This window comes from Rhinopithecus roxellana, chromosome 14, assembly GCF_007565055.1.
Source record: "Rhinopithecus roxellana isolate Shanxi Qingling chromosome 14, ASM756505v1, whole genome shotgun sequence".
Taxonomy (NCBI): Eukaryota; Metazoa; Chordata; class Mammalia; order Primates; family Cercopithecidae; genus Rhinopithecus; species Rhinopithecus roxellana.
The window spans coordinates 65,687,050-65,714,178 of NC_044562.1; the positions used below are offsets into that span (position 1 = coordinate 65,687,050).

Below are 27,129 nucleotides of genomic sequence, written 5' to 3' on the forward strand. Positions count from 1 at the left end.
CTGGATCCTAGAACAGGGGGAAAAAAAGGACATTAGTGGAAAAACTGGTGAAATCAGAATAAAGTCTAGAGTTTAGTAAATAACCATGTACCAATGTTAATCTTTTTGTTTTGACAAATGTACCACAGTTATGTAAGATGTCAACAACAGGGGAAACTGGGTGTGGAGTATACAGGAACGTTCTGTGCTATCTTCGCAACTTCTATGTAAATCTAAAATTATTCTGAAATAAAGCGTTTATGTAAAAATTCAGTTTCAGCTGGGCATGGTGCCTCGTACCTGTAATTACAGCACTTTGGGAGGCTGAGGGAGAAGGATGACTTGAGCTCAGGAGTTTGAGGCTAGCCTGGGCAACATAGTAAGACCCCATCTCTACAATTTTTTTTTTTTTTAAATTAGCGAGGAGTGGTGGTATGTGCTTGTAGTCCCAGCTACTTGGGAGGCTGAGGCGAGATTGTTTGAGCCCAGTAGGGGGAGGCTTCAGTGAGCTATGATTGTGCCACTGCACTCTAGCCTAGGCAACAGAGCAAGACCTGGGCTCCAAAAATAAATAAATAAATAAGGCCAGGTGTGGTGGCTCATGCCCATAATCCCAGCACTTTGGGAGGTTGAGGCAGGTGGGTCACCTGAGGTCAGGAGTTTGAGACCAACCTGGCCAACATGGTGAAACCCCATCTCCACTAAAAATACAAAAATTAGCCGGGTGTGGTGGTGCACACCTGTAGTCCCAGCTACTCGGGAGACTGAGGTAACAGAATTGCTTGAACCGCCTCCAGGAGACGGAGGTTACAGTGAGATGAGATCGTGTTAGAGTCAGACTCCATCTCAAAAAAAAAAAAAAAAAAAAATCAGTTTTAAACCCAATATTGAAATTCAGTTGAAACCCATTTCAGTTTTAAAACCCAATATACAATATTGCTTTGGGAGGTAAACTAGCAAATCTGCTCTTTTGTTCAATTTTTATTTTTTATTGAGGTGTAACATATATGCAGTAAGGCACATACACGCCTTTTTTTTTTTTTTTTTTTTTTTTAGATGGAGTCTCGCTCTGTTGCCCGGGCTAGAGTGCAATGGCACAATCTTGGCTCACTGCAACCTCTGCCTGCTGGGTTCTAGCAATTCTTCTGCTTCAGCCTCCTGTCTAGCTGGGATTACAGGCACCTGAAACTAGGCCTGGCCAATTTTTGTATTTTTAGTAGAGACAAGGTTTCACCATGTTGGTCAGGCTGTTCTCAAACTCCTGACCTTGTGATCCACCTGTCTTGGCCTCCCGAAGTGCTGGGATTACAGGTGTGAGCCACCGAGCCCGGCAGCACACAAATCTTATGTGTACAGCACATCAAACTTTTACACACGAAATCATCCCATAACCAGCCCCAGATCAAGCAATAGAATGTCTCTAGCACCCAGCAGCCTCCCTCTTGCTGTGTCCTAGTCAACATCTCCCCTCCACCAGGAGCAGTCACTATGCTGACTGGTAGACCATAGGTTAGTTTTTCCTGTCCTTTGAAGGGGTGACCTGCCCCTCCACACTTGTGGGCGTTTCTCGTTAGGTGGAACGAGAGACTTGAGAAAAGAAACGAGACACAGAGACAAAGTATAGAGAAAGAAAAAGTGGGCCCAGGGGACCGGATCTCAGCTTACAGAGGACCCACGCCGACACCGGTCTCTGAGTTCTCTTAGTACTTATTGATAATTATCTTTACCATCAAAAAGATAAGGGAGTGGCTGGACAATAGGATCATTGTAGGGAGGAAATTAGTAGTAAGACATGTGGATACAGATCTCTGTGACATGAATAAGTTCAAAGGAAAATACTGTGCCTTGAGATGCATATGCAAACATCTCCATAAACCTTTGAGCAGCATTGTTTCAGACTATCACATGGGGAGAAACCTTGGACAATACCTAGCTTTCCTAGGCAGAGGTCACTGAGACCTTTGGCAGTGTACGTGTCCCTGGGTAGTTGAGATTAAGAGAATGGTGATGACTTTTAACCAGCAAGCTGCCTTCAGGCAGTTGCTTAACAAAGCACATCCTGCACAGCCCAAAATCCATTAAACCTTGAGTCACCACAGCACATGTCTCTTGCAAAGACAAGGTTGGGGGTAGGATCACAGATTAACAGCATCTCAAATACAGAACAAAATGGAGTCTCTTATGTCTACTTCTTTCTATATAGACACAGTAACAGGCTGATCTCTCTTTCTTTTCCCTACAGTCCTTGAACTTCATGTAAATAGAATAATAAGGTGTGTACTCATTCCAGTCTGGCATCCTTCACGTGACATGACGTCTGAAAACCAGCCATGCTAGTGTGGAGAGCAGTAGTCCACTCTTTCATTGTTGTGTATTGTAATATTCCACTGAATGAATATACCCAAATTTACCTTTTTTTTTTTTTTGAGATGGAATTTCATTCTTGTTGCCCAGGCTGGAGTGCAGTGGTGCAATCTCAGCTCACTGCAAACTCCACCTCCAGGGTTCAAGCAATTCTCCTGCCTCAGCTTCCCTAGTGGCCAGCATTACAGGTGCCTGCCACCACGCCCGGCTAATTTTTTGTATTTTTAGTAGAGGCAGGGTTTCACCATGTTGGCCAGGCTGGTCTCGAACTCCTGGCCTCAGGTGATCCATCCGCCTTGGTGAGATTACAGGCGTGAGCCACCATACCTGGCCCCTAATTTATTTATCTATCTTACTTTCTATTGACATTTGGGTTGTTTCCAGTTTAGGACTCTTGTGAATGAAGCTGCTATAAACAATCTTGTATGTGTCTCGGGCAGCTATGAACATTCATGTCTCTTGGATATGTGCTCCAGAGTAGAACTGCTGGGCCATGGAGTATTTACACATTTTGTTTTGGTAGATTCCACCAAATACGCTTGCCAAAGTGGTTGTGTCAGTTACTTTCTGCCAGAAATGTACGAGAGTTCCAGTGGCTCCACATCCTTGCTGATACTTGCTGTTGTTAATCTTTTAAATGTAGGTATTCTAGTAGATAAGTCTCTCATGGTTTTATTTTGCATTCCCCTGATGACTAATGATGTTGAGCAATTTAGTAGCCTTTAGGATATTCTCCTTTGTGAAGTGCAAGGGGATATATCCACCTCCCAGAATCTGTGAATGGGACTTTATTTGGAAAAAGCATCTTTGCAAATGTAATTAAGTTCAGGATCTTGGGAAATAAGATCATCCTGGGCTGGGCACAGTGGCTCACGCTTGTAATCCCTGCACTTTGGGAGGCCAAGGCCAGTGGATCACCTAAGGCCAGAAGTTTGACACCAGCCTGGCCAACATGGTGAAGCCCTGTCTCTACTAAAAACATAAAAATTAGCCAGGCATGGTGGTGCGTGCCTGTAATCCCAGCTACTTGGGAGGCAGAAGCAGGAAAATCACCTGAACCCGAGAGGCAGAGGTTGCAGTGAGCTGAGATGCTGACACTGCACTCTAGCCTGGGCAACAGAGCAAGACTCTGTCTCAAAAAAAAAAAAAAAATCACCCTGAATTATGTGAGTGGGCCCTAAATCCAGTCAGTGACAAGTGTCATTATAAACATAGAAGAGAAGACACAGGAGGAGGAGGAGTAGGAGGAGATGGCCAGGTGAGGATTGAGGCAGGGATTGGAGTGATGCGACCACAAGCCAAGGACCGGCAGGCAGTGCTCAGAGCCGGCAGAAGCTGGAAGAAGCAGGGAGGGCCCCCCTCACCAGCATCTCCAGAGGGCACCGAGCCTTTCAGACATGCTGATTTCAGGCTTCCGGCCTCCAGAAAGAACTGTGAGAGAACAAATTTCTGTTGCTTTAAGCCACCAAGATTAAGGTAATTTGTTCCGGCAGCCCTAAGACACCAATACAATGACTTAAGCTAGCTTAATTCTCCCAGATCCTGCCTTACTCCCTGCAAAGCTATTCCCCATGCTGTCTGCCCCAAAGCATTGGCAAGGATACATACACAAGCACACACACATGAACAAACATACGCACAGACACACACAGACACACGGACACACAGATGAACATGGGCACACACACAAACACACATGCATATGCAGACACACATGGACACACAGGAACACATACACACATACAGACACACAAAAAAAAATGCACATGCAGACACACACGGAAATACACGAACACACATGCACACACAGTCACACATGCACACACAGACACAAACACATGCACACACAGACACACATACATGAACACACATGCGTGGAGACACATGGACACACATGAACACACAGACACACATGGACACGCACAAACACACATGAACACATGCACTTGCCGGCATATATGGACACACACGAACACACATGAACAGATACGCAAACACACAGGCACGCATGGGCACACACGAACACACATGCACACGCAGATACACATGGACACTCACACATCTCTGCTCATTTACATCGTGGTCTCAGTTCTTCCCCAGGAACACAATGAGTGGTTCCCGAGAATGAAGGGGTTGAACTAGGAAATTTGTCAAGACCTACACAAAGCCGGGGTTGGGGGACAGGCAGGCAAGGTGACAGCTGCGCTGCAGGACCCTCCATGCCTTCCCTATGGAGGGGCTACAGGCAGCCAGGCACTTTTGGTTTCTGGGCTGAAACAGAACCTTTTGGGAAGACTGGAACCATGCAGGAGGAAAAGAGCAAGAGGTGGACCTCTCTCCACACACCGGCACCAAAGGGAGCCCAGAGCGGCCCCCACATCCAGGGGCCACGGGAAGGAGAGGCAACAGCAGAGCCTCCAAGCCGGGCGTGCAGGTGAAAGCGAGGCCCTTGTGCTGGGCACGGTGGGCTCACTGAGGCAGGTACTCAGCCGGGAAGGCTTGCTTTAGGGTGAACATGAGAAAGACAATCTCCTCGTAATCATTGGCTTCATACAGACACCCAAACAAGGGGGACCCATCGGGGCCGGTGCCCATGCTCTGGAGGTCTGAGTAGGCACAGCTGCCCTTAGCCAGCAGTACTGGCTCCGACCAGGCCTCAGGGGCTGGAGGTCGTGGGTTGAGGTAGGCGCCCAGGTCAGCCCTCTGCCAGGAGTGTGTGGGGTGAGTGTAGAGCAGCCACTGGGCTGGAGAGCCGGGCCCTGAGTGGGGGCTGGGGAAGCTGATGACACTCCCTTGGCAGCCCTGGGGCAGCGGCTCCACCAGCTTCTTCACCAGCTGAGACTCCTGGAAATCAAGCCCGTCACTGGTGCTCTGGGCCTGGATCCTGGCTCGGAGGTGGCTTCTCGCGTTGAGGGTCACCACCCTCTGCTCCCCAGCCTCAACTTCGGCCACCTGGCACTCCAGGGTGTCCTGGGCCACAAAGTGCCCTCGCGCCCACGTGCGCCCATGGTCGTGGCTGAGGAAGCAGAAGGCGGAGGGGCTCGGCCTTTGGATGGGGTGAAGGTTCCGGTAGGCATAGGCGGGCACCACCAGGCTCTGGGCCCTGTCGTGCAGCTGCAAACAATGCCCTGGGCCCACCGCAAAGGTGGACCAGTCCCGGTAGGCTGGGCCGATGGCCGCATCAGTGAGGTCTCTGGGGGAGCTCCAGGTCCTCCCGTGGTCAGTGCTGGTTACTTGGCACAGCCGCGTCACATTGGCCCTGGTCTGCAGCTGCTGTTGCTCTGTGACTTGCCCAGGGATGGCAATGAAGAAGAGGAAGAGGGTCCCCGTCTGCACATCATACAAGGGGCATGGGTTCATGGACCGGTGTCCACCCAGCCGGGCCTGGGCCACCACCTCCTGAGCTTGCCACTGAGTGAGGGGAGAGAAAGAAGGCAGCCTTGAAACAGCTGGGGATGGTGCCAGGAGCTGCATGCGTGGGAGGGGTAGGCACAGGCGTGTCTCCCGGGTTAGAGTCAAAAGTCATCGAGGAGAACTCTTCACCCAACACTCATATCCTCCTCGCAACATTTCCCCAGAGCTGCGAGACCCAGGGATCCACCTCACCACTCCAAGGCAGCCACGCTTGGCTGAGTGATTCTGTTCCTTCCATTGCCATCAACATGCATTTACAGAACACCCACCTGCCAGACCACAAGATACGAAGATGACTCGTGCATGAGCCATTCCCAGCTTCATCCTCCACTTCCCACCCCAGTCCAGCTCGCCATCCTTGAATAGCAAAGCCCTGGCGGGAGGTGCAGTAGCCTGACCAGTACAAGACGGAATGTGACGGTCACCTCTCACCTTCTACACTCCATATCCTACTCATGCAGCCAAGGAGGAGTCACACTGAGCCTCCAGAATCCCCAAATCTATGTCACATGTGCTGTCTGTCCCCATTTATTAATAGCTACCCCCATTGAGCAGTTCTAAACACAGACATAGCGCCAAAAGTCTAACATCCATGGTCTCATCTAATGCCTAAACCCCTGGGGGACAGTTGTTAATAGCTCCATTATTACGGTGAACAAGAGACTGAGACAGGGTGGAAGAGTTGCCTAGGTCACACCTCTGGTCAGTGGCAGAACCAGGACTTGAACCCAGGTCCATCTGCTTCAAATCCCATGCTTTGAACAGCTGTGTAGTTATGACCACAAAGGAATGATAATAATATTAAACTCTTCCAATATGATCAGCCAGCCTTGGGTGCTGTTATCAGGATTAATTATTTAATCTATAAGATGGAACTTCAGGACACAAGCCATCACCCCACCCCAGGTCCCCAACTTAATTTTATTCAAAGGACACAACCACCCATTATGCAACACTGAACTATTCCTCCCTCAGGTTATCAAGGATGCTGGGCAACTCATTTAATCATTCAGGAAAACAGATAGAGGCCAACTGGACTAATTCATGGTGAGCCCAGAGGTCCAGGTGACCACTGGGGGCACTTTCTCTGCTCTATCTCTCCTCCAGACCTCAGCCATTGAGGGATAAAGTTGTCCCTGTATTCCCTGAGATCCACGCCTGGCCCCTGATCACAGCAGCGAAGGGTGTGGCGGAGCCCTGAGGAGCCAGTGCAGACACCTCCTGCCTCACCTGAACCCGGTGGGTGGACGCATCGTAGCCTCCTCTGCGCAGGACAATCAGCTCTGCGTGCTCATCCTTCTTGCTTGCCCGCTGTTCTGCGAAGGCCAGCAGGGTCTGCTGCCCAGGCAGGTAGAGCAGGGCAGGGATTCTGTAGGCATGGGCTCCCGACTGGAACACGCTCTCCTTCTGCAGGACAGGGAGGGATGCCATGGGGCTGGGGGTGGACAGGAAGAGAAGATGTGTCACCTGCAGCCACACCTGAGATGGGCCCAGAGTCATTCCCCAAGACAGGTGGTGCTCACCCTCTGGCCAAGTGGACCAAAGTCGGGGTGGCCTGTCCTCCTCCCGCGTGGGGTCCATTCTCCTTTCCTACATCTCAAGACCCTGCTTCTTAATTCTGCCTTTGCCTCTGGTGGATATTGGGAGGGGGTATTGCAAAAGCATGTTTTGGATTCGATTTTTATTATAAGTTAACAATGCTCCTTACAACAGATTTTCGATAACCTCCAGCTGCTTTTGCCAAGCCCAGCCCATCAGTCCAGGGGCACACCTTGGGAGGGCAGCAGTGCAGTCCGGGTGGCATTCGGCAGCTGCCCAAATGCTGGAAAGTGACACATGGGAGCTTTTTATAACTCCAGAGCCCTAGAAAGTTGTTTCAAAAAAAAAGGAAAAAGAAAAAGCGTGGCTTCTAAGGTTCTGCTCCCCAGGCTGCCTGAGGCTGAGGCCCGGCTGCCCCCGCTGCGTGGGCTCCCCCTGAGGCAGCCAGGGGGTGGAGCCGCAGTGGGAAAGGAAGAGACAGCGGCTCCTGACAGCTAACCCAGGCTGGGGGCGCGGGGTGCTCCAGAGGTCTAAGAAAATAACAATTAAAAATAAGTCTTCGGCTAACAAGGGTAAGGAGGGGACAGAGGTAACTTGGGGCCAGTGGGTGACAGTGGTTTTCGGGCTGAGCTGCCTAGGTCCCTTTGGGAGGATGCATCCCCCAGCTCTGGGGAGTGTTGGCTGCAGGGCCCTGGCCTGGGGAGGAGGGGCCAGTGGTTCCCAGATGAAGACTCTGCCCCAGATCATACCCAAGAAGGACTGAGCGATGACTGGTATCCCCAGAGCCTAAAGAGCCTCTTCCTGACCTCCCGACCAGGAACAGTGCGGCTCTGGAGCTCCCTCCGGGCGGCTGGGCCTTCCCGGAGACTGCATTGCAGCCACCTCTTTCTCTGCTGCTCCTCCCTTTCCTCGGAGGCTCCTGCCTGCCGTGGGTCTCCATGTCAAGGCGGCATCCTGGGCACCCCGTCTGAGACACAGCCTTTGCAGAGGGCAGGTGGGCAAGGGACCAGCAAGAGGGGCAAGGTTTGCCTTTGTGCACCCTTTCGTCCTGCTCTCATTTTTCTACCACATGCATGCGTTATCTATTTAAAACTTAGCTTCTTTGAGAAATAAATGTAATCTATCAGTCTTTCATTCAACCACAGTGAACGTTAACATTAGGACGGTACGAGAAAATAAAACTTACAAGGGCAAAAGTCACACAAGGAAAAAACATGCTATTCCCTAAACTTGGGTGGGAGATTCATGGCTTGGTGATAAAATCTAGACCTGCAAATTATAATCCAAGAAAACACGCCTTGATAGACATCGGGAGGCCTATGCTGAAACGTTGTTAGAAAATGTCAGCAGGAAAGAACCAAATATGATAACAGGTAAAAATGAAAATGGAGAAGAACTATGCAGTTTCACAGTGTTCTCTTGAAAATTGATCAAGGATTTATTTAAGCTCCATAGAGTCGGCTCTGGAAAGTGTGTCCTTGATGGAAATTCAGCAGAGTTGGTATAATTCAGTTTAAAATGTTTGTTTTTAAATGTCCTCAGGGCCAAAATTTCTGTATGGATTACAATGGCTGGCCTTCTCTATACAACGTGGGAGGAAAGGAAGGAAGAAGGTTAGCTGAGGAAATCTTTTTTTTTTTTGAGACGGAGTTTCACTCTTGTTGCCCAGGCTGGAGTGTAATGGTGCGATCTCGGCTCACCGACGTCTCCGCCTCCTGGGTTCAAGTGCTTCTCCTGCCTCAGCCTCCCGATTACATACATGCACCACCACGCCCAGCTAATTTTGTACTTTCAGTGGAGACGGGGTTTCTCTATGTTAGTCAAGCTGGTCTCAAACTCCTGACCTCGGGTGATCCGCCCGCCTCAAGCCTCCGAAAGTGCTGGGATTACAGGCGTGAGCCACCACGCCCGGCCAGCTGAGGAAATCTATAAAGACATTCTAGAGGGGAAAACATGACAGAGATGTCTTCAGGAGGAATCAGAAGGCAAGACACACACAGGGCCTTTGGGGTTGAGTGGAGGTCCAGCCTAAGGCCTACGAAAGGGGCTAGTGGGCTCCATGAGGTGAGTGTGACCAGAATTCGTGGCTCAAGCCTTAGAGAGAAGATGGGGCAAGGGAGAGAACAGGGGCTTCGGGCTAGAATTAGGGAGCGAAGCCACTGGCTGGCCCACCCTCAAGAACAGACCCACTGTCAATGTTTAAAATTGAGATATGTGGCCAGGCACAGTGGCTCACACCTGTAATCCCAGCACTTTGGGAGGCAGAAGCTGGTGGATTGCTTGAGTCCAGAAGTTCCAGACCAGCCTGGGCAACATGACAAAACCCCATCTCTACAAAACATACAAACATTAGCCAGTCATGGTGACACATGTCTGTAGTTCCAGCTACGCGGGAGGCTGAGGTGGAAGGATTGCTTGAGCCCGGGAGGTGGAGGTTGCAGTCAGCTGAGATAGCGCAACTGCGCTCCAGCCTGGGCAACAGAGTGAGACCCTGTCTCAAAACAAAAAATAAAATAAAATAGAGATATAATTCACATGCTATAAAATTTACCTTTCAGAAGTGTATGATTCAGGCTGGGTGCAGTGGCTCACACCTGCAATCCCAGCACTTTGGGAGGCCAAAGCGGGTGGATCACCTGAGGTCAGGAGTTTGAGAAGTGTATGATTTGGTGGTTTTTTAGTATTTTTATAAAGTTATACAGCCATCACCACTATCCAATTCCAGAGTATTTTCACCACCCGAGAAGAAATCGCATACCTGTGAGCAGTTACTCTCCTGTCAATGAAAACTGTCAAACTCTGAAAATATTTGAAGAGATTTATAGTATACTATACTACACTGTACTGTACTATACTATACTACACTGTACTATACTATACTATTTATACTATTTGGCTATAAAAGAGATTTATAGCCAAATACGAGTAACCAATGGCTCGTGACACAACCCCAGGAGATCCTATGCGCCCATCGTGGTCAGAGTACAGCTTGGTTTTATGCATTTTAGGGAGACCTAAGACATAAAACAACACATGTAAGATGTACATTGGTTCCGTCTGGAAAGGCGGGACAACTTGAGGTGGGGGTAGGGGAGGCAGTTTCCAGATCATAGGTAGATTCCACAAATTTTCTGATTGGCAGTTGGTCAAAAGAGTTTATCTAAAGACCTGGAATCAGTAGAAAGGAATGTCTGGGTTAAGATGAGCGGTTGTGGAGACCAAGGTTTTATCACGCAGATGAGGCCTCCAAGTGGCAGGCTTCAGAGCTCTCCACGGACCTAAAAAGGTGCCAGAGTCTTAGTTAATTCTCTACTGGATCAGGAAAAGGCCTGGAAAGGGAAGGATTCTCTACAGAATGCAGATTTTTCCTCACAAGAGACATCTTTGCAGGGCCATTTCAAAATATGTCAAAGAAATACATTTGGGAGCTAAAATACTTTAATTTCATTCAGGACTTGCTATCTGTCCTGTGATGCTATACTAGAGTTAGGTTGGAATTTGGTGTCTTATTGCTACAAAAGGTCTGTTTCATCAGCCTTAAGATCTGTTTTAGCCAGGATGTGGTGGCTCACACCTGTCATCCCAACATTTTGGGAGGCTGAGGCGGTGGATCACCTGAGGTCAGGAGTTCGAGACCAGCCTGGACAACATGAAGAATCCCTGTCTCTACTAAAAATGTAAAAATTAGCCAGGCGTGGTGGCATGCACCTGTAATCCCAGCTACTTGGGAGGCTGAGGCAGGAGAATTGCTTGAACCTGGGAGGCAGAGGTTGCAGTGAGCACTCCAGCCTGGGTGACAGAGCAAGACTCCGCCTCAAAAAAAAAAAAAAAAAAAGAGGTTTGTTTTAATGTTAATGCTGGTCAGCTATATCTGAATTCCAGAAGGAGGAAGGTAGGAGACATGTTTGACCTCTGACCCCCACTTCCCGTCATGGTCTGAACTAGTTTTTCAGGTTAAGTTGGGAATGCCCTTGGGTAAGGAAGGGTCCATTCCGTTGGTTGGGGGGCTTAGCATGTTATTTCTGGTTTACACTCCATTACCCAGTCCCCTCAGCCCCTGGCAACCACTCATCTATGTTCTGTCTCTCTGGATTTGCCTATTCTGGACATTTCATGTAAATGCAACCATACACTATGCGGCCTGTGCGACTGGCGTCTTCCACCGAGCACCATGTTTCCAAGGTTCATCCGGGTTGTAGCGTGTGTCAGCACCTCATTCCTTTTCATGGCTCAATAATATTTTATTGTATGGCTACACCACAGCTATGGTTTGAATGCTTGCATCCGCTTCAAAATTCATGTCAAAACTTAATCCCCAATGCAATAGTATTAAGAGGTAGGACCAGGCTGTGAAGATGGAAGAGACTAGAATCTTCATGAAAGAGCTTGGGGGAGTGGTTTGTCCCGCTCCACCATGTGAGGACGCCGTGTTCATCCCCTCCAGGGGATGCAGAAACAAGGCACTGTTAGATATGAGTTCTAAATTTCTTTTCAAAGAATTAATACGTCAGTATGTTCAATTCGTTGCCTTCTACTTTTAAACTTAACTTCCTCGTAAAGAAACCTTTTTCGATTACCTGCTCTACCCTGACTCATTCCAATTACCTGCTGCCTGTTCTGCTCTGATTCCTGCCAAAGCACTGATCCCATCATTCCCTTTAAATTGGTCAATCGGAATTAGTTTAGCCCGTGCGATCTAACCCTAGCCAATAGGGGAACGACACAGCAGCAGGGGCCACGTGACTCAGGGATAAGAATCCCTTCCCCTCCCTTGTCCAAGCGTGTGCTCACCATTGCTCCATCTGTAAGGGTGCACCCTTCTATAGGAGTAACTTGCCTCGCTGAGAATTAAACAGAAAATTTTATAATCAAGTGCTATTCCTTTTGTGGCCCAAAATTTTATATATAACAGCACCGAAGCAGAGACCGAGCCTTCACCAGATGTTGAATCTGCTGGTGTCTTGATCTTGGACTTTCCAGTCTCCAGGGAAATAAATTTCTATTATTTATAAATTACTTAGTCTGTGGTATTTTGTTATAGCAGCACAAATAGACGAAGTCGCTTTTTTTTTTTTTTTTTTTTTTTTTTTTTTTTTTTTTTTTTTTTTTTTTTTTTTTTCCTGAGACAGAGTCTTGCTCTGTCTCCCGGGCTGGAGTGAAATGGTGCGATCTTGGCTCACTGCAACCTCCACCTCCCAGGGTGGAACAATTCTCCTGCCTCAGCCTCCTGAGTAGCTGGGATTACAGGCGCATGCCTCCATGCCCAGCTAATAAATCACATTTTATTTATGAATTCATCCATGGATGGGCATTTGGGTTGTTTCTGGTGTTTCAGGCTATTTTGACTAATGCTATTATGAACACTAGTGTAGAAGTTTTTGTGCAGACATATACCTCCAGTGTTCTGGGGTATCTGCCTAGGAGAGGAATTGCTGGGCCGTACAGTCATTTTGTATTTAACTTTTTGAGGATCTGCCCAGTTATCTTCCACAGCAGCTATACCACTCCACATTTTCACAGGCAATGTGGGACGGTTCTAATCACTCCACATCCTCATCAACACTTGTTATTATGTCTTTTCAGTTCTTTTGATTCCAGCCTTCCTAGTGGGTGTGAAGCGGCATCTCACTGTGGCTTTTGATTTGCATTTCCCTGATGACTAAGGAGGCTAAGCATCTTTGCATGTGCTTCTTGGTCATAGGAGTTGGATTTTAGCCTGGAGGCAATGGGAAGATTTCAAACATTTTTAGACAAGGGAGTGACCCAACCTGATTTATTTTTAGTAAGTGCCCCTTTTGGTTTCAGGGGGAATAGCACGGAAGGTGAGTGTGTTGCAGTTTTCCAGGTGACATCAAACAAAAGCCTGGATGAAGCAGAGACAGTGGCGACTGGGAGGGGCCTGGCCCTTAGAGAGCAGAGGAATCAACATGATCAGGAAAGCAAACCGGGGGAGGCTTTGGGAACACATGAGGTTAAAGTATTCAGAACTCATTTCCATAGTGTCCGTGACTGTGTTCCAGATTCCTCCTTTAGATTCTAATCTCCTTTTTTCTCTTTTTTGAGACTGAGTTTTTCTTTTGCTGCCCAGGCTAGAGTGCAGTGGCACGGTCTTGGCTCACTGCAACATCTGCCTCTAGGATCTAAGCCGTTCTCCTGCCTCAGCCTCCCAAGTAGCTGGGATTATGGTTACCTGCCACCACGCCTGACTAATTTTGTATTTTTAGTAGAGATAAAGTTTCACCATGTTGGTGGAGCTGGTCTCGAACTCCTGATCTCAGGTGATCTGCCACCTCGGCCTCCCAAAGTGCTAGGATTACAGGCATGAGCCACCATGCCTGGCCTAGATTCTAATCTCTTGGAGGGTGGGGACAAAGTTATTATTTCTTGCAGCAAGTATTTACTGTGTTCTTACCATGTTCCCGGCATTCATCTAGGAACTTGGGTTACATCATCAATAAACCAGACCAAGATCCTTGCTCTCGTGGAGTTTGCATTCTTCAGGGGATGGAAGGATTGTTGCCAAACACCTAGATACGGCCTGCTAGGACCAGAACCTGTACAAGCACTTTACAGGGATCGCCTCATTTGCCATCACTAACCCTGGACTCTGTAAGACCTGGGAGGTGTGGAGTGATGCTCCTTATGGAAGAGAAGACAATGTGGAGGCAGGAAGCTGTGGACTCCTCCTCACCCCAACCCCTATGCAATCTGCTGCTCTTTCAAGTGTTCGTCTTGTGTGTATTTCGAGACAAAGTCAGGCACTGGAGGTCGCGGAAGAAAAACAGGACCCCAGGGTCAGCTTAAGGGCTCTTATCTCTCATCCTCAGCAATGCCTCAGCCCCGGCTCCAACTCACACCCACCCACATCAATCCCCAAGTGTCTTCATAAGAATATACCAGGCTGGGCATGGTGGCTCACACCTATAATCCCAGCACTTTGGGAGGCCGAGGCTGGCAGATCACCTGAGGTCAGAAGTTTGAGACCAGCCTGGCCAACATGGTGAAACCTCGTCTGTATTAAAAATACGAAAATTAGCTGGGCATGGTGACAGGCACCTGTAATTCCAGCTGCTCGGGAGGCTGAGGCAGGAGAATCACTTGAACCCAGGAGACGGAGGTTGCAGTGAGCCAAGATCACGCCATTGCACTCCAGCCTGGGTGACAGAGTGAGATTCTGCCTCAAATAATAATAATACCAAACACTTACGTGGCCTTACAAAGTGCTGGACACTCTTTTGGTGCTCTCCAATATTTCTTAAAATGTTTGTAAATTGTATTTACACATTTTATTATTGACAATACAATTTACAAATATTGATTCATCTAACCCTTGCAACACCCTATCAAGTAGCTGCTGTAATTATTCCACTGTGCAGATGAGGAAACCGAGCTTGCCTAACCCTCAAGTGGCAGAGCTGGGACTAAAGACGCTTCTGAGCCCACGCAGTACTCCCTCCGAGAGAAGTCCTGAAAATGCTATTGTCCTGCACCTCATTAAATTCCATGCCAGGCTTTAGCATGTCTTATAAACAGCTGGTTCACCTTGACCCAGCGCCCTGGCTCCAAACATTGGCAGCTGCTCTAGGCTGATGTGGTGGGAAGAGAACTGAATTAGGAGTCCAAAAATTTGGATTCTGGTCCTAGGTCCACGCCTAATAGTTTGTGCATCTTTGGCAAGAATCTACCTTCCTGGGTTCAGCTGCTCCATCTGGTGGGAAGGGAGCTGTGTGAGGTGCCCACCCAGGACCCTTCCACTGCTAGGGGCTGAGCCTAGATGAGGATCAAGAGGGTGTGGTTGGGGAAGGAGCTGGAACCTGAATCCCCCTGGGTGGGGTGGACAAGGGTCTCAGCAAAACCCAGCCTCACACTCAAGTAGCCAGACAATGTCAGAGGTGACACTATCAGGTTGAACTCTGAGAAATTGCCATTCTGTAGATTAAAATAGCCAAACAGGAACAATTTCATAGGGTCCCACTAAGGCTACCAGTAGCTGGTGCTGCTCTGGCCTTGCCAGTACCAAACCCAGAGCCAAGCGTCTCACACGTGAAATCTCACTTCTCCCACGCAGCCCCTCAGGCTGGCCTTCACATCCCATCACAGATGCGGGGAAACAGAGAAGTGGGTCAGAGAGGCTTCCCCAGGAGCACACAGCCAGTTGGTGGTGGAGATGAGTGGATCTGAGCCTGGATCTGCCAGATTCTAGAACCCAGCCACTGGGGTTTCCTGCCACGAGCCCCACAGCTGCGATTCTGATGTCTGAACGTTCTGTGAAGTCCCTGACAAAAGACAATATCGGGCGACCCCTGCCCGCCTCCTCTCCATCTCTTGTTGGGAGCACAACCTCGTGGGCACCTTGCAAAGCCTGGGGCCTCCCTGCTGGCATTCATCTTGCCCGCTTTGGGGAGATGCTTGGCATTTCACAGATCTGTATGGAGCACCTTCCAGCGCAGGAAACAGATAAACAGAGAAGCCCTAGTCCCTGCCTCCGGGATTCCACAACCAAAGGGAGTCAACAGTTGTGGGGAGTGGGGAAGTGGTGCCCTGGGTGGCTTTTCCCAGAGGAAAAGTCTTTGTTCTTGGCTGAGTTTGGGGTGGGACTTGACCTGCTGGCTCCCACATCAGAATAATGCCATGTCTCCCAACAGCAGGCAGCTCTGCCTCCGGTCAGCTAACTGCACTGGCAGAGCAACCCTGGAGGTAGCAAGCCCCATGCATGGTTATCCTCTTTCCCCAAGAAAAACCCATTTCCAGTGGGTTCCACAAGTCCTCTTGGCCCCATGCTTTGCTGGAATTCCCAAGCCAAACTGAGAGCTGCGGTGTTGACCCCACTCTGGTCCAGGACTGTGGGGCCTCCTCTTTGGAGTTCAAACCAGCAGTGAGTTTAGGGCAGAATCAGGAAGTGTTCCTGAGCTGGCTGAACTGAGCCTTCTGCACACGGTCCCATCCAACATGACCGCTGGGCATCCCAAGAACCAAGTGGGGATGCAATCCCAGTGGGCGTGGAGGGGCCATGACTGTCATGCTCTTTAAAATGGCCCTTGTCAAGGCATTTCCAAGCATCGCACCCCGCTTCAGAATTATCCAGCAGGAACAACAACTCTTGTTTATGTCAACAAAGGAACGTGTGAGTCGATTTAGAGATAGGCCGTACCTCCAGAAGTGTCTCAAGCCAGATCGAGATCAGGGCCTGGTTGTGAAGTCAGGGTGTGCGCCCAGAAGTGGTGGGAGCCCAGCTTCTAGAAGTGCTGTGGCTCCTGCATTCCGCTGGATTCTCCTCGAGTCTCAGGGCCTCCTCTATCAGGTCCATGCCCTATATACACCTAAGGGAGTCCCCAGCATCTGCCTCCCACTCATCTGGCCAAGCACGTTCCAGAAACGACGGCAGCATATAGGCCCAGCCCTGGCCCAATTAGGATGCGAGGGCTCGTTAGTCAGGAGGAAGTCTGTCCAGCTGCTGTCCACGCGGTCAGGCAGGCCTGAGTCAGAGGATGAGCCATGAGCCATTTCAGTCAAGGTCGTTCTTCAAGTGGATGCACTGAACAGAATGTGTGCTCAGCAGGATGGGCTTCCCAGGGCCCCGGAGAGTCTGGAAAGCTCAGGGGTGAGGAGCCAGGCAGGACTTGGCTGCTCTTCTGGTTCAGCCACAGACCACATGGGTGAGTGGGGCCACTTTTTTGGCCTTTTGGGATCTCAGTTTCTTCCTCTGAAAAATAAAGGTAAAAATATCATAATAGGGCACAGTGGCTCATGCCTGTAATCCCAGCACTTTGGAAGGCCGAGGCAGGTGGATCATGAGGTCAGGAGTTCGAGACCAGCCTGGCCAATATGATGAAACCCCATCTCTACTAAATATATGAAAAATTAGCCCAATGTGGTGGCGGGCACCTGTAGCCCACTCGGGAGGCCGAGGCAGGAGAACCGCCTGAGCCCTGGAGACAGAGGTTGCAGCGAGCCGAGATCTCGCCACTGCACTCCAGCCTGGGCGACAGAGTGAGACTCCATCTCAAAAAAAGAAGAAAAAATCATAATAAACCCCAAGCAGCATGACAGCAGAGATTCTGAATGCTTTGTTTGCCGCTGCAACCCAGTATCTAGAACAGTTTCTGATACACCACTGTGGTCTGATAAACACTCGTTAGTGAAAGGATGAGTGTTACCTTTCCAGGCAAGGCAGATGTGAATCTCTCTACCCAGCGTCTGGCCCATGGTAGGGACCCATCAGATTTAGCACCTGGCAGCGAATCCTTTTCTTCTCTAGGCACCACAACCATGCCCAAGGCTCCCTGGGCCATGAGCTTATCCCCAGAAGGACCAGTCATTTGCTGGCATGCAGCCAGAAGATATAAACCACCTCACTGCAGGTCACCACCAGACAGTGTGAGTGAGGCTGCAGAAGCTGCAGAAGCAGTCACATTTAGCCCAGGGTAGGCTTTTTGTCTTAGTCTTGAGCCAGGGATGGGGGAGACCCTGTCCTTTGTTCCCCTCCCCTCCACTGGATGAAGTCCTTTCACGGGATCTGTGGTTGGCTGCTCGGCTCCCAGTGGTTCCCATGGCTCAGAGCCAAGTGTGCCCCTCTTTTCCAGAAGATCAGCTCTCCCTGACTGCCCCCAGGTCAGAGGGACCTCCTGGATGGCCTTTTCTGGGTCCTCTTGCTCCTGTTCTGGTCTACTGTCTCCCCAGTTCTGAGACAGATTTTGACTTTGGAATTTTCAAAAGTCCCTCCCAAAGGCCAGCCCATATTGGCGGTCCTCAGCAAACCCAGACTGCCCAGCCAGACTCACACCCCACGGGAGGTCAGGGAATCACCTTAACATTGATGCCTTTAGATACAGCCATAGAAGAGGTATTTCTAAATATGGGTGAAGTGTAAGGGACTAGGCGGGCATGGTGGCTCACACCTGTAATCCCAAAATTTGGGAGGCTGAGGCAGCTGAATCACTTGAGATCAGGAGTTTGAGACCAACCTGGCCAACACGGTGAAACCCCACCTCTACTAAAAACACAAATATTAGCCAGGTGTGGCAGCACACACCCGCAGTCCCAGCTACTCAGGAGGCTGAGGCATGATAATTGCTTGAACCCGGGAGGCAGAGGTTGCAGTGAGCAGAGATCGTGCCACTGCACTCAGCCTGGGCAACAGGGTGAGACCCTGTCTCACAAATCAAAAATAAGAAATAAATAACTAAATAAAAGTCATTATTTTAAAAATACTGGTGAGTAATATAATGAAAGCCTTTAAAATGTGGTTTAAGGGGGCTCATTAACTCTAACCTGGCCCAGTCACTTAGTGAAAACACATGATTTCAAAAGGACCTGAAGAGCTTGTACAAAGAAGCTTGATTAGGCATGCAAATTTAATGTATATTTGACTCCCAAGGATCAACTGATTGAGTGTTCAAACGTATTCACTGAACACACCCTGTGTAGCCAGCACCATGCTGACCAGGGAGGAGCAGGAGAGTAAGATCCTGGGCCAAGTCCCAGAGCTCCAAGTGCTACTATTTACGCAGCGGGGAAGACCAACACGCAAGAAGCAGAGGCCAGTGAGGGCAGGTGTGGGGTGGAGTGTAACAGTGACAGTAGGAAGTGGTGAGAACAGCTGCAGTCAGTAAGACTTCCTGGAGGAAGAGGTAAGACTTGGGCTAGACTAGGAAGAAAAGTGAAATGTAAGAAGCAGAGGAGAACATTTCAGTGGAGAGCACAGGGCCCTGCACGCAATGGGTGCTCCATTGGATTCTGAGGAAGGGAGGGGAGAGGTGTGGAGAAAAATCCCTGTGGTCAGGGGACAGTGCCTGGCTTGCCAGGATCCTCATTACTTTAATCTGTTTTCTTTTTGATGGCTTTTATGATTTTTTATTTCTCCTTGATGTTCTGCAGTTCCATTATGGGCTGTTCAGGTGTGAATTCACTTTCATTCACCCAGCCTAGGACTCAGTGTGGTTTTTCAACCCAGAACTCAGGTCTTTCTCCAAACCTTGAAAAATCCTCAGTCGTTATTTCTTTGAATGTAACCTCTCCTACTTTAGTTTTTAAAAATTTATTCTGTCGATTTTGTTTTTGCTTCTTTCATATTTTCCATCTATTTACCTGCTGGTGCTTCATTCTGGGTGATTTTCTCAGATATCTCTTCCAAATCACTAAATCTAAAGTCATCTCTATTTAAGATTTTATATATATATATTTGAAACGGAGTCTCACTCTGTCACCCAGGCTGGAGTGCAGTGGCACAATCTTGGCTCACTGCAACCTCCACCTCCTGGGTTCAAAGGATTCTCCTGCCTCAGCCTCCCAAGTAGCTGGGATTACAGGCACCCGCCACCATACCCAGGTAATTTTTTTATATTTTTAGTAGAGATAGGGTTTCACCATGTTGGCCAGGCTGGTTTTGAACTCCTGACTTCAAGTGATCCATCTGCCTTGGTCTCCAAAAGTGCTAGGATTACAGGCACAAGCCACTGTACCCAGCCTAAATCAATATTTTTTATTTCTACAACTTCTACTTTAAAAAATAATAATTTTCTTTTCTTATTTGATAGATTGTATTCCTTTATCTCGTTAAGCACTTTAAGTGGATTTATTTCTAAGAGTTTTACATATATTAATTTATTTAATTCTAACAGCAGCTTTATGAAACAGGTGCTGTTTATCACCCCAATTTTGCAAAGCAGAAAATGAAGCAAAACGTAATTATGTAACTATTCCAACGTCACACAATTAGTGATTTGTTGATTGGGATTTAAAAGCAGAAACAAAGGCATTTGAGCTGTTATGGGCTAAATTGTGTAATCTCAAAATTCATACTTTGAAATCTTCACCCCCAGTACTTCAGAATGTGACTGTATTTGAAGATAGGGCCTTTATTTATTTATTTATTTATTTATTTATTTATTTATTTAGAGATGGAGTCTCACTCTGTTGGGTAGGCTGGAGTGCAATGATGCAATCTTGGCTCACTGCAACCTCCACCTCCCGGGTTCAAGCAATTCCCCAGCTTCAGCCTCCTGAGTAGCTGGGATTACAGATGTGTGCCACCACATCCAGCTAATTTTGTATTTTTAGTAGAGACAGGGTTTCATCATGTTGGTCAGGCTGGTCTCAAACTCCTGACTTCAGGTGATCCACCTGCCTTGGCCTCCCAAAGTGCTGAGATTACAGGCGTGAGGCACTGCGCCTGGCCAATGAGGCCTTTAAAGGAGTAATTAAAGTAAAATGTGATCATATGGGTGGGGCCTAATCCAATAAGATTGGTGTCCTTATAAGAAGAGAAAATTAGGACACAAACATGTGTGCACAGAGGAAAGACAAGACACAGAGAGAAGGCCACCTTGTGAAGGCCAAGGAGAGAGGTTTCTAAAAAACAAACCTGCTGACACCTTGGTCTTGAACTTCCAGCCTCCAGAACTGTGAGAAGTTTGTGTTGCTTAAGCCTCTCAGTCTGTGGTAATTTTTGTTATAGCAGCCCTAGCAAACAAATACACTTACCTTCTTCACACACAAACATTTCCAACCTTTTCCTCCATCCAGGGTCAAGTACCTATGAATGTCAAGTTTGCTAAGACTTGTTATCATCTGACTGAGGTCAGGAGAGACTTAATTGTTGCACTTTGAAATCCCAAGAAGGTAATTATGTCACACACCCACTTCTGACATGAAACACATACTTAGTTTTTAAAGTCTTTTTTTATATTATTCTATTGTTTCTATTTTCTCATGTGTCAACTCTCCCATTTTTGTGGGATTTTGTTGGACTTTCTCAAAAGTTTTATAACTTGTTATTATCATGTTTAATAATGTATATTCTTCATATTGGTCTTCCTTAAGACCAATATGCTTTATAATTTCTGCCTATGAGCTCATCTTGTATGGGAATTATCCTTTCAGTGTGATGGTGGAATTGTTCCTGCCAGTGCCCCAGATTGCGGAGACCTCCCCCAGTTGCCTCTGTATAAGGCTTAAGGGGTCATAAATTCTCAAATTTTTTTCTCTGTTTCCATCTTGGAATTTTTGTACATCATGAGTGGCTAAAAGTTAGATCCCATGTGTGAATCCAGCTTGCTCTCCACTTTCTTGTGGGTAATTCTATTTCTATCTGTGGCCTGGGACTTTTTTTTTACTTCTGATCTATAATCAGCCTCTTCAAGCTTCCTGCTGTGTTCAAGTTCAGAGACTTTGATTCTTGCTTCCCCATAACCATTAATTTACAACAAACACCATAAGGAATGTATGCTACATTCCCTAAAGTACTCAGCTCGCCAAGGTAAATATAGAATTATCTCTTCATTTGTGGCACCTGAACATGTACCTTTCTTGTTTTCAATTGAATTGTGTATTTATATTACAAAAAATATATATCCAGCATTTCTGTATGTTCCAGAAAATTTATGGGATCTTGGGAAAGCTATTTAACCACTTTAGATCTGGCTTCCTCATACTAAGACTGTAGGGATAGTTAAACATGTTAATCCTTGTAAAACACTTAGAACAGTGCCTGGTTCACAAGTGCTCAGTAGCTGTTTTGATAAGTATTCCTGCTTCTGTGCAGTTCTTTTTCTTAACTCGGCCTGGTCCATCATCTTTATATAGTTAATTTCTACTTTTTAAAATAACCAAAACAGTAACAATTAAAACATTTAGATTCTTCTCCTCTTCCCACCCCTTAAAGCAAACTTAACATGAGAAGATATTTTATCATCTTTAAAAAAAGTCTTATAATGAATCAAACTCATTATATTAATTATTCAATTCCTACCAATGCAAAATTATGAAAATCCATTTGAAACAATTGGATTATGACTATTAAGCTCATTAACGATCTATCAAAATTATCACCCCGAAAAGCATCACAAAAGCTTCAGATCAAGGACACTGCAGGCCCTGAAAGGGATTTCTCAGTACCATCCCAGAATATTTCTATAGCACAACAGCCGACAGCCATTAAAAACAGTGAAGAACTTCAAAGTGTGCTAAATTGGAAAATCACCAAAACAGTAATACAGAACAGAACATACATGTTGAGATCTTGCCTAAGTAAAACAAAGGAAATAGGTGTGTGTGTGTCTGTCTGTGTGTGTGTGTCTGTGTGTGTGTGTGTACTTGCACAGACACGCAAGGGAGAGAGAGAGAGGGAGAGAGAGGCAGGGAGGTAGAGATTACGTATACATAGAACATTTCTGGAAGAACACTCATATAACTGTCAACATAGGTTATATAAAATGTTTTTGAGCAAGAAAGTGACAAGATCAGATCTGTGTCAGCAGATTCACATGGATACTGAGTGGGATGGGGTGCTGAGGGCTGGAAGCAATTGGGAGAGACTGAAGCCAAGAGACCCATTTAAAGGACATTGCAATTGTCGGGTAGGAGTTGATGGGGACCTGTTCTGAGGCAGTAAGATGGAGCAAAGGACAAAAAAGGAAATTAGATTCACTTTAGAAAGCCACCCAATTGTAGCCCCAGGGCCCAGCACAGTACCTACTGGTACTAGGTGCTCAAAAGGAAAGAAATTGTCTCCTTTGTGAAAGACTTATAATTTTAATTTTCAAAATCACCCCACTGGTCACCTGAATATGACAACTCTACTGACCCCTTCACCCTCTTCTCATGAGTTCATTCCCTCAGCCCTGGGCCTAGGGAGCTAGGGTGGGGGACAGGTCCACAGGTTGGTGAGTCCAAGGCTCAGGCCTCCACCTGTGCCCCTTGCTGACCCTGCCCACCCAGGAGGTCCCTGCTCCACTCCCAAGGCCCCACTCAGATCTAATCCTACACACACACACACACACACACACACACACACACCAGCTACCAACACTTACAATTAGGAATTGCTTAAAATATGTTTTTTTTTTTTTTTTTTTCTTTTTTTTTCTTTTTTTTGAGACGGAGTCTTGCTCTGTCACCCGGGCTGGAGTGCAGTGGCCAGATCTCAGCTCACTGCAAGCTCCGCCTCCCGGGTTCACACCATTCTCCTGCCTCAGCCTCCGGAGTAGCTGGGACTACAGGCGCCCGCCACCTCGCCCGGCTAGTTTTTTCTATTTTTAGTAGAGACGGGGTTTCACCGGGTTAGCCAGGATGGTCTCGATCTCCTGACCTCGTGATCCTCCCGTCTCGGCCTCCCAAAGTGCTGGGATTACAGGCTTGAGCCACCGCGCCTGGCCTGTTTTTTTTTTTAATGAGTGGAACAATGGAAGAGAGTGAGCAGAAGTCTCATAAGTGTGGCATCTGACAATGGGTTGCAGGAAACAGCCGATGTTCCCAGAAGACAGAGCACTTGGTGGACACCTCTCCAACCTTGACATGCAGGAAGGCTCTGCTGAGAGGCTTTGGTGGCAAGGGACAGAGAGGGGAAAGAGGGAGTTAATGCACTTACTCTAATATCTCTTGAACCTAATGTGGGATCTGGCTTATGGTGCCCTGCTCAAATGTTTGTTGAATTAATGAAGGAAAGGGTGGATAAATGGGTGGATGACTGGGTGGATATCTGGATGGATAGATGGGTAAATAGATGGGTGGATGGGTGGATGGGTGGATGGGTGGGTGGGTGGATGAGTAGATAGATGGGTAGATGGATGGGTAGATGGATGGGTGGATAAGTGGGTGGATGAATGGATGAGTAGATGGTTGGATGGATGGATGGGTGGGTGGATGGATGGATGGATGGATGGATGGATGGATGGATGGATGGTAGGTGGATGGATGGATGGATAGGTGGGTGGATGGATGGGTGGATGGGTGAATGGGTAGATGGATGGGTGGATGAGTGGGTGGATGAATGGATGAGCAGATGGTTGGGTGGATGGATGGTAGGTGGGTGGATGGATGGATGGATGGTAGGTGGGTGGATGGATGGATGGATGGGTAGACGGATTGATGGTGGATGAATGGATGGGTGGATAGATGGATAGTGGATGGATGGATGGTGGATGGATGGATGGGTGAATAGATGGATGGGTGGATGGGTGGATGGATGGGTGGGTGGATGGATGGATGGATAGATGGTCAGTGGATGGATGAATGGTGGATGGATGGATGGTGGATGGATGAATGGGTGGATAGATGGATGGGTGGATGGGTGGATGGATGGGTGGATAGATGGATGGAAGGATGGGTGGATGGATGGGTGGATAGATGGATGGGTGGATGGGTGGATGGATGAATGGGTAGGTGGATGTGTGGATGAGTCAATGGATGGGTAGATGGATGGGTGGATGAGTGGGTGGATGAATGGATGAGTAGATGGTTGTGTGGATGGATGAATGGATAGGTGGATGGGTGGATGAGTAGATGGATGGGTAGATGGATGGGTGGATGAGTCAGTGGATGAATGAATGAGTAGACGGTTGGGTGGATGGATGGGTGGATGGATGGATGGGTGGGTGGATGGGTGGATGGGTGGATGGATGGATGGATGGATGGATGAATGGATGGTAGGTGGGTGGATGGATGGATGGATGGATGGATGGGTGGATAGATGGATGGGTGGATGGGTGGATGGATGGGTGGATGATGGATTGATGGATGGATGGATGGATGGATGGATAGATGGTGGGTGGATGGATGGATAGGTGGATAGATGGATGGGTGGATAGGTGGATGGATGGATGGGTGGATGGATGTAAGGGTGGATGGGTGGGTGGATGGGTGAGAGAATGAATGGGTGAATGGGTGGATAGATGGGTGGATGGATGGCTGGATAGATGGATGGGTGGATGAATGAATGGGTGGGTGGATGGGTGAATGAGTAGATGGATGGGTAGATGGATGAGTGGATGAGTGGGAGGATGAATGGATGAGTAGATGGTTGGGTGGATGGATGGGTGGATGGATGGATGAGCGGATGAATGGTAGATGGAGGGATGGGTGGATAGATGGATGGGTGGATGGATGGGCGGATGATGGATGGATGGGTGGATGATGGACGGATGGATGGAGGGATGGATGGATGGGTGGATGGATGGATGGATGGATGGGTGGATGGGTGGATGATGGATGGATGGATGGGTAGATGGTGGATGGATGGATGGATGTAAGGGTGGATGGGTGGGTGGATGGGTGAGAGAATGAATGGGTGAATGGGTGGATAGATGGGTGGATGAATGGCTGGATAGATGGATGGGTGGATGAATGAATGGGTGGGTGGATGGGTGAATGAGTAGATGGATGGGTAGATGGATGAGTGGATGAGTGGGAGGATGAATGGATGAGTAGATGGTTGGGTGGATGGATGGGTGGATGGATGGATGAGTGGATGAATGGTGGATGGAGGGATGGGTGGATAGATGGATGGGTGGATGGATGGGCGGATGATGGATGGATGGGTGGATGATGGACGGATGGATGGAGGGATGGATGGATGGGTGGATGGATGGATGGATGGATGGGTGGATGATGGATGGATGGATGGGTAGATGGTGGATGGATGGATGGATGGAGGGATGGATGGATAGATGGATGGATGAATGGATGGATGGGTGGATGGGTGGATGGATGGGTGAGAGAATGGATGAGAGACTACTTCAGTCTGGCTTTCACGGACAAAACGAAACCCACATTTTGTGGCAATCAGATGGTTGTGGGAACTTTCAAAGATGACCCTCAGGGATCCCCACCCCTGGTATTGTGCCCTGTGTCATCCCCTACCTTTGAGTGCCGGCTGTGCCTGGTGACTTCCTTCTAACGAGTAGAATATGCCAGAAGTGATGGAATATCACATTCTTGAGTATATTACAAAAGACTGACCTCCCTCTTCCCAGACTCTCTCCATAGCCCTCTCTGGGTAGATGGATGGGTGGATGGATGGGTGGATGTCAGCCATAGCTGACAGCTGAGAGGCACTGAGACCTTCATCCTACAGCCTTAAGGAACTGAATCCTGCCAACACCAGCAGCTTGGAAGTGGATCCCCGCTAGTGGAGCCATGAGATGAGACCTCAGCCCCTCCAACAGTTAGATGGCAACCTGTGAGAAACCCTGAGCAGAGAACCCAGCCAAGCAGTGCCCAGACTTCTAGCCACAGAAACTGAAATGACAAATGAGTGTTGTTTCAAGCCACACACTTTGAGTTAATTTGTTACCAGAACAGATAGCTAAGACAAATGCTGATTTGAGTTTTATATAAAGACGGACTTTGTAGCAATTAAACTTGGCAAATGATGGTAGTGGTTTTGATACTAGTTGGCTTGGGTTTGAATCCCGGATCCCCAACTTACCAGCTGTGGGGCTTTGAGCAAGATGATCAATTTCTTGAGCCTCTGTTTCTGCATCTTTAAAATAGGCATAATTCTCTGGTCATAGTGACAACACAAGGATTACATAAAGAGATTATGTAATGTACTTAGCCCAGTGCCTGTCATGTAGTAAGCACTGAGTAAAAGGAAGCTATTAGCAGTGATAATAATAATAATGGAGCAAGATGTCTTACAAAGCAGTGAGTGTTCCATGCCTGGAAGTGATCAAGTTAAGGCCAGATGACCATGGCAGGAAATGACTAGAACCCTGGAGGACCCCAAAGCCTTTCCCAAATCTCAGATTTGAGGGCTGTGCAGCTGGCCTGGCCAACGCTTGAAGTTGGTGGGCCAGGTGTGCCATGGGCCCCTCTTGGTGTGACAATAAGCATTACCTAGCACTGGGTGGGCGGCGGGTATTCCAGCTATGCCCAGCCTTCCCCTCAGATAGCCCTTCCCTCCTGCACCACTTTTGTGTCAGGTGTGTGGCTGCCACCCTGGCTCAGCCCATGGGGCCCAGGAAGGTAAACACCCAGCCAGGAAGTGATCGTTATGGGCTCGTGGCCAGCTATGGGCCGAGGCAGGTCTAAAGGTCAGAAATGCTTCCCAGTGAG

The 27,129-nt window shown here is 48.1% G+C and overlaps 1 protein-coding gene across 1 annotated transcript; it reads right to left on the bottom strand.

Annotated features, from left to right (window-relative positions):
- Positions 1-4,812: 4,812 nt before the first annotated feature.
- Positions 4,813-7,188, bottom strand: NEU2 (neuraminidase 2). The gene is made up of 2 exons (XM_010353137.1): positions 6,988-7,188; positions 4,813-5,754 (listed from the first exon to the last, which is right to left on the bottom strand). The coding sequence occupies exons 1-2, from the start codon at positions 7,186-7,188 to the stop codon at positions 4,813-4,815; spliced, it is 1,143 nt and encodes a 380-aa protein (XP_010351439.1).
- Between the last annotated feature and the right edge of the window lie 19,941 nt (positions 7,189-27,129).

What these genes read in the sequence shown, in the direction of transcription:
- NEU2 (XM_010353137.1), bottom strand. Translation starts at nt 7,188, where the DNA reads ATGGCATCCCTCCCTGTCCTGCAGAAGGAGAGCGTGTTCCAGTCGGGA. An exon ending in CGTCCACCCACCGGGTTCAG is followed by an intron (nt 5,755 to 6,987) that starts GTGAGGCAGGAG and finishes CCCCTCACTCAG; the next exon opens with TGGCAAGCTCAGGAGGTGGT.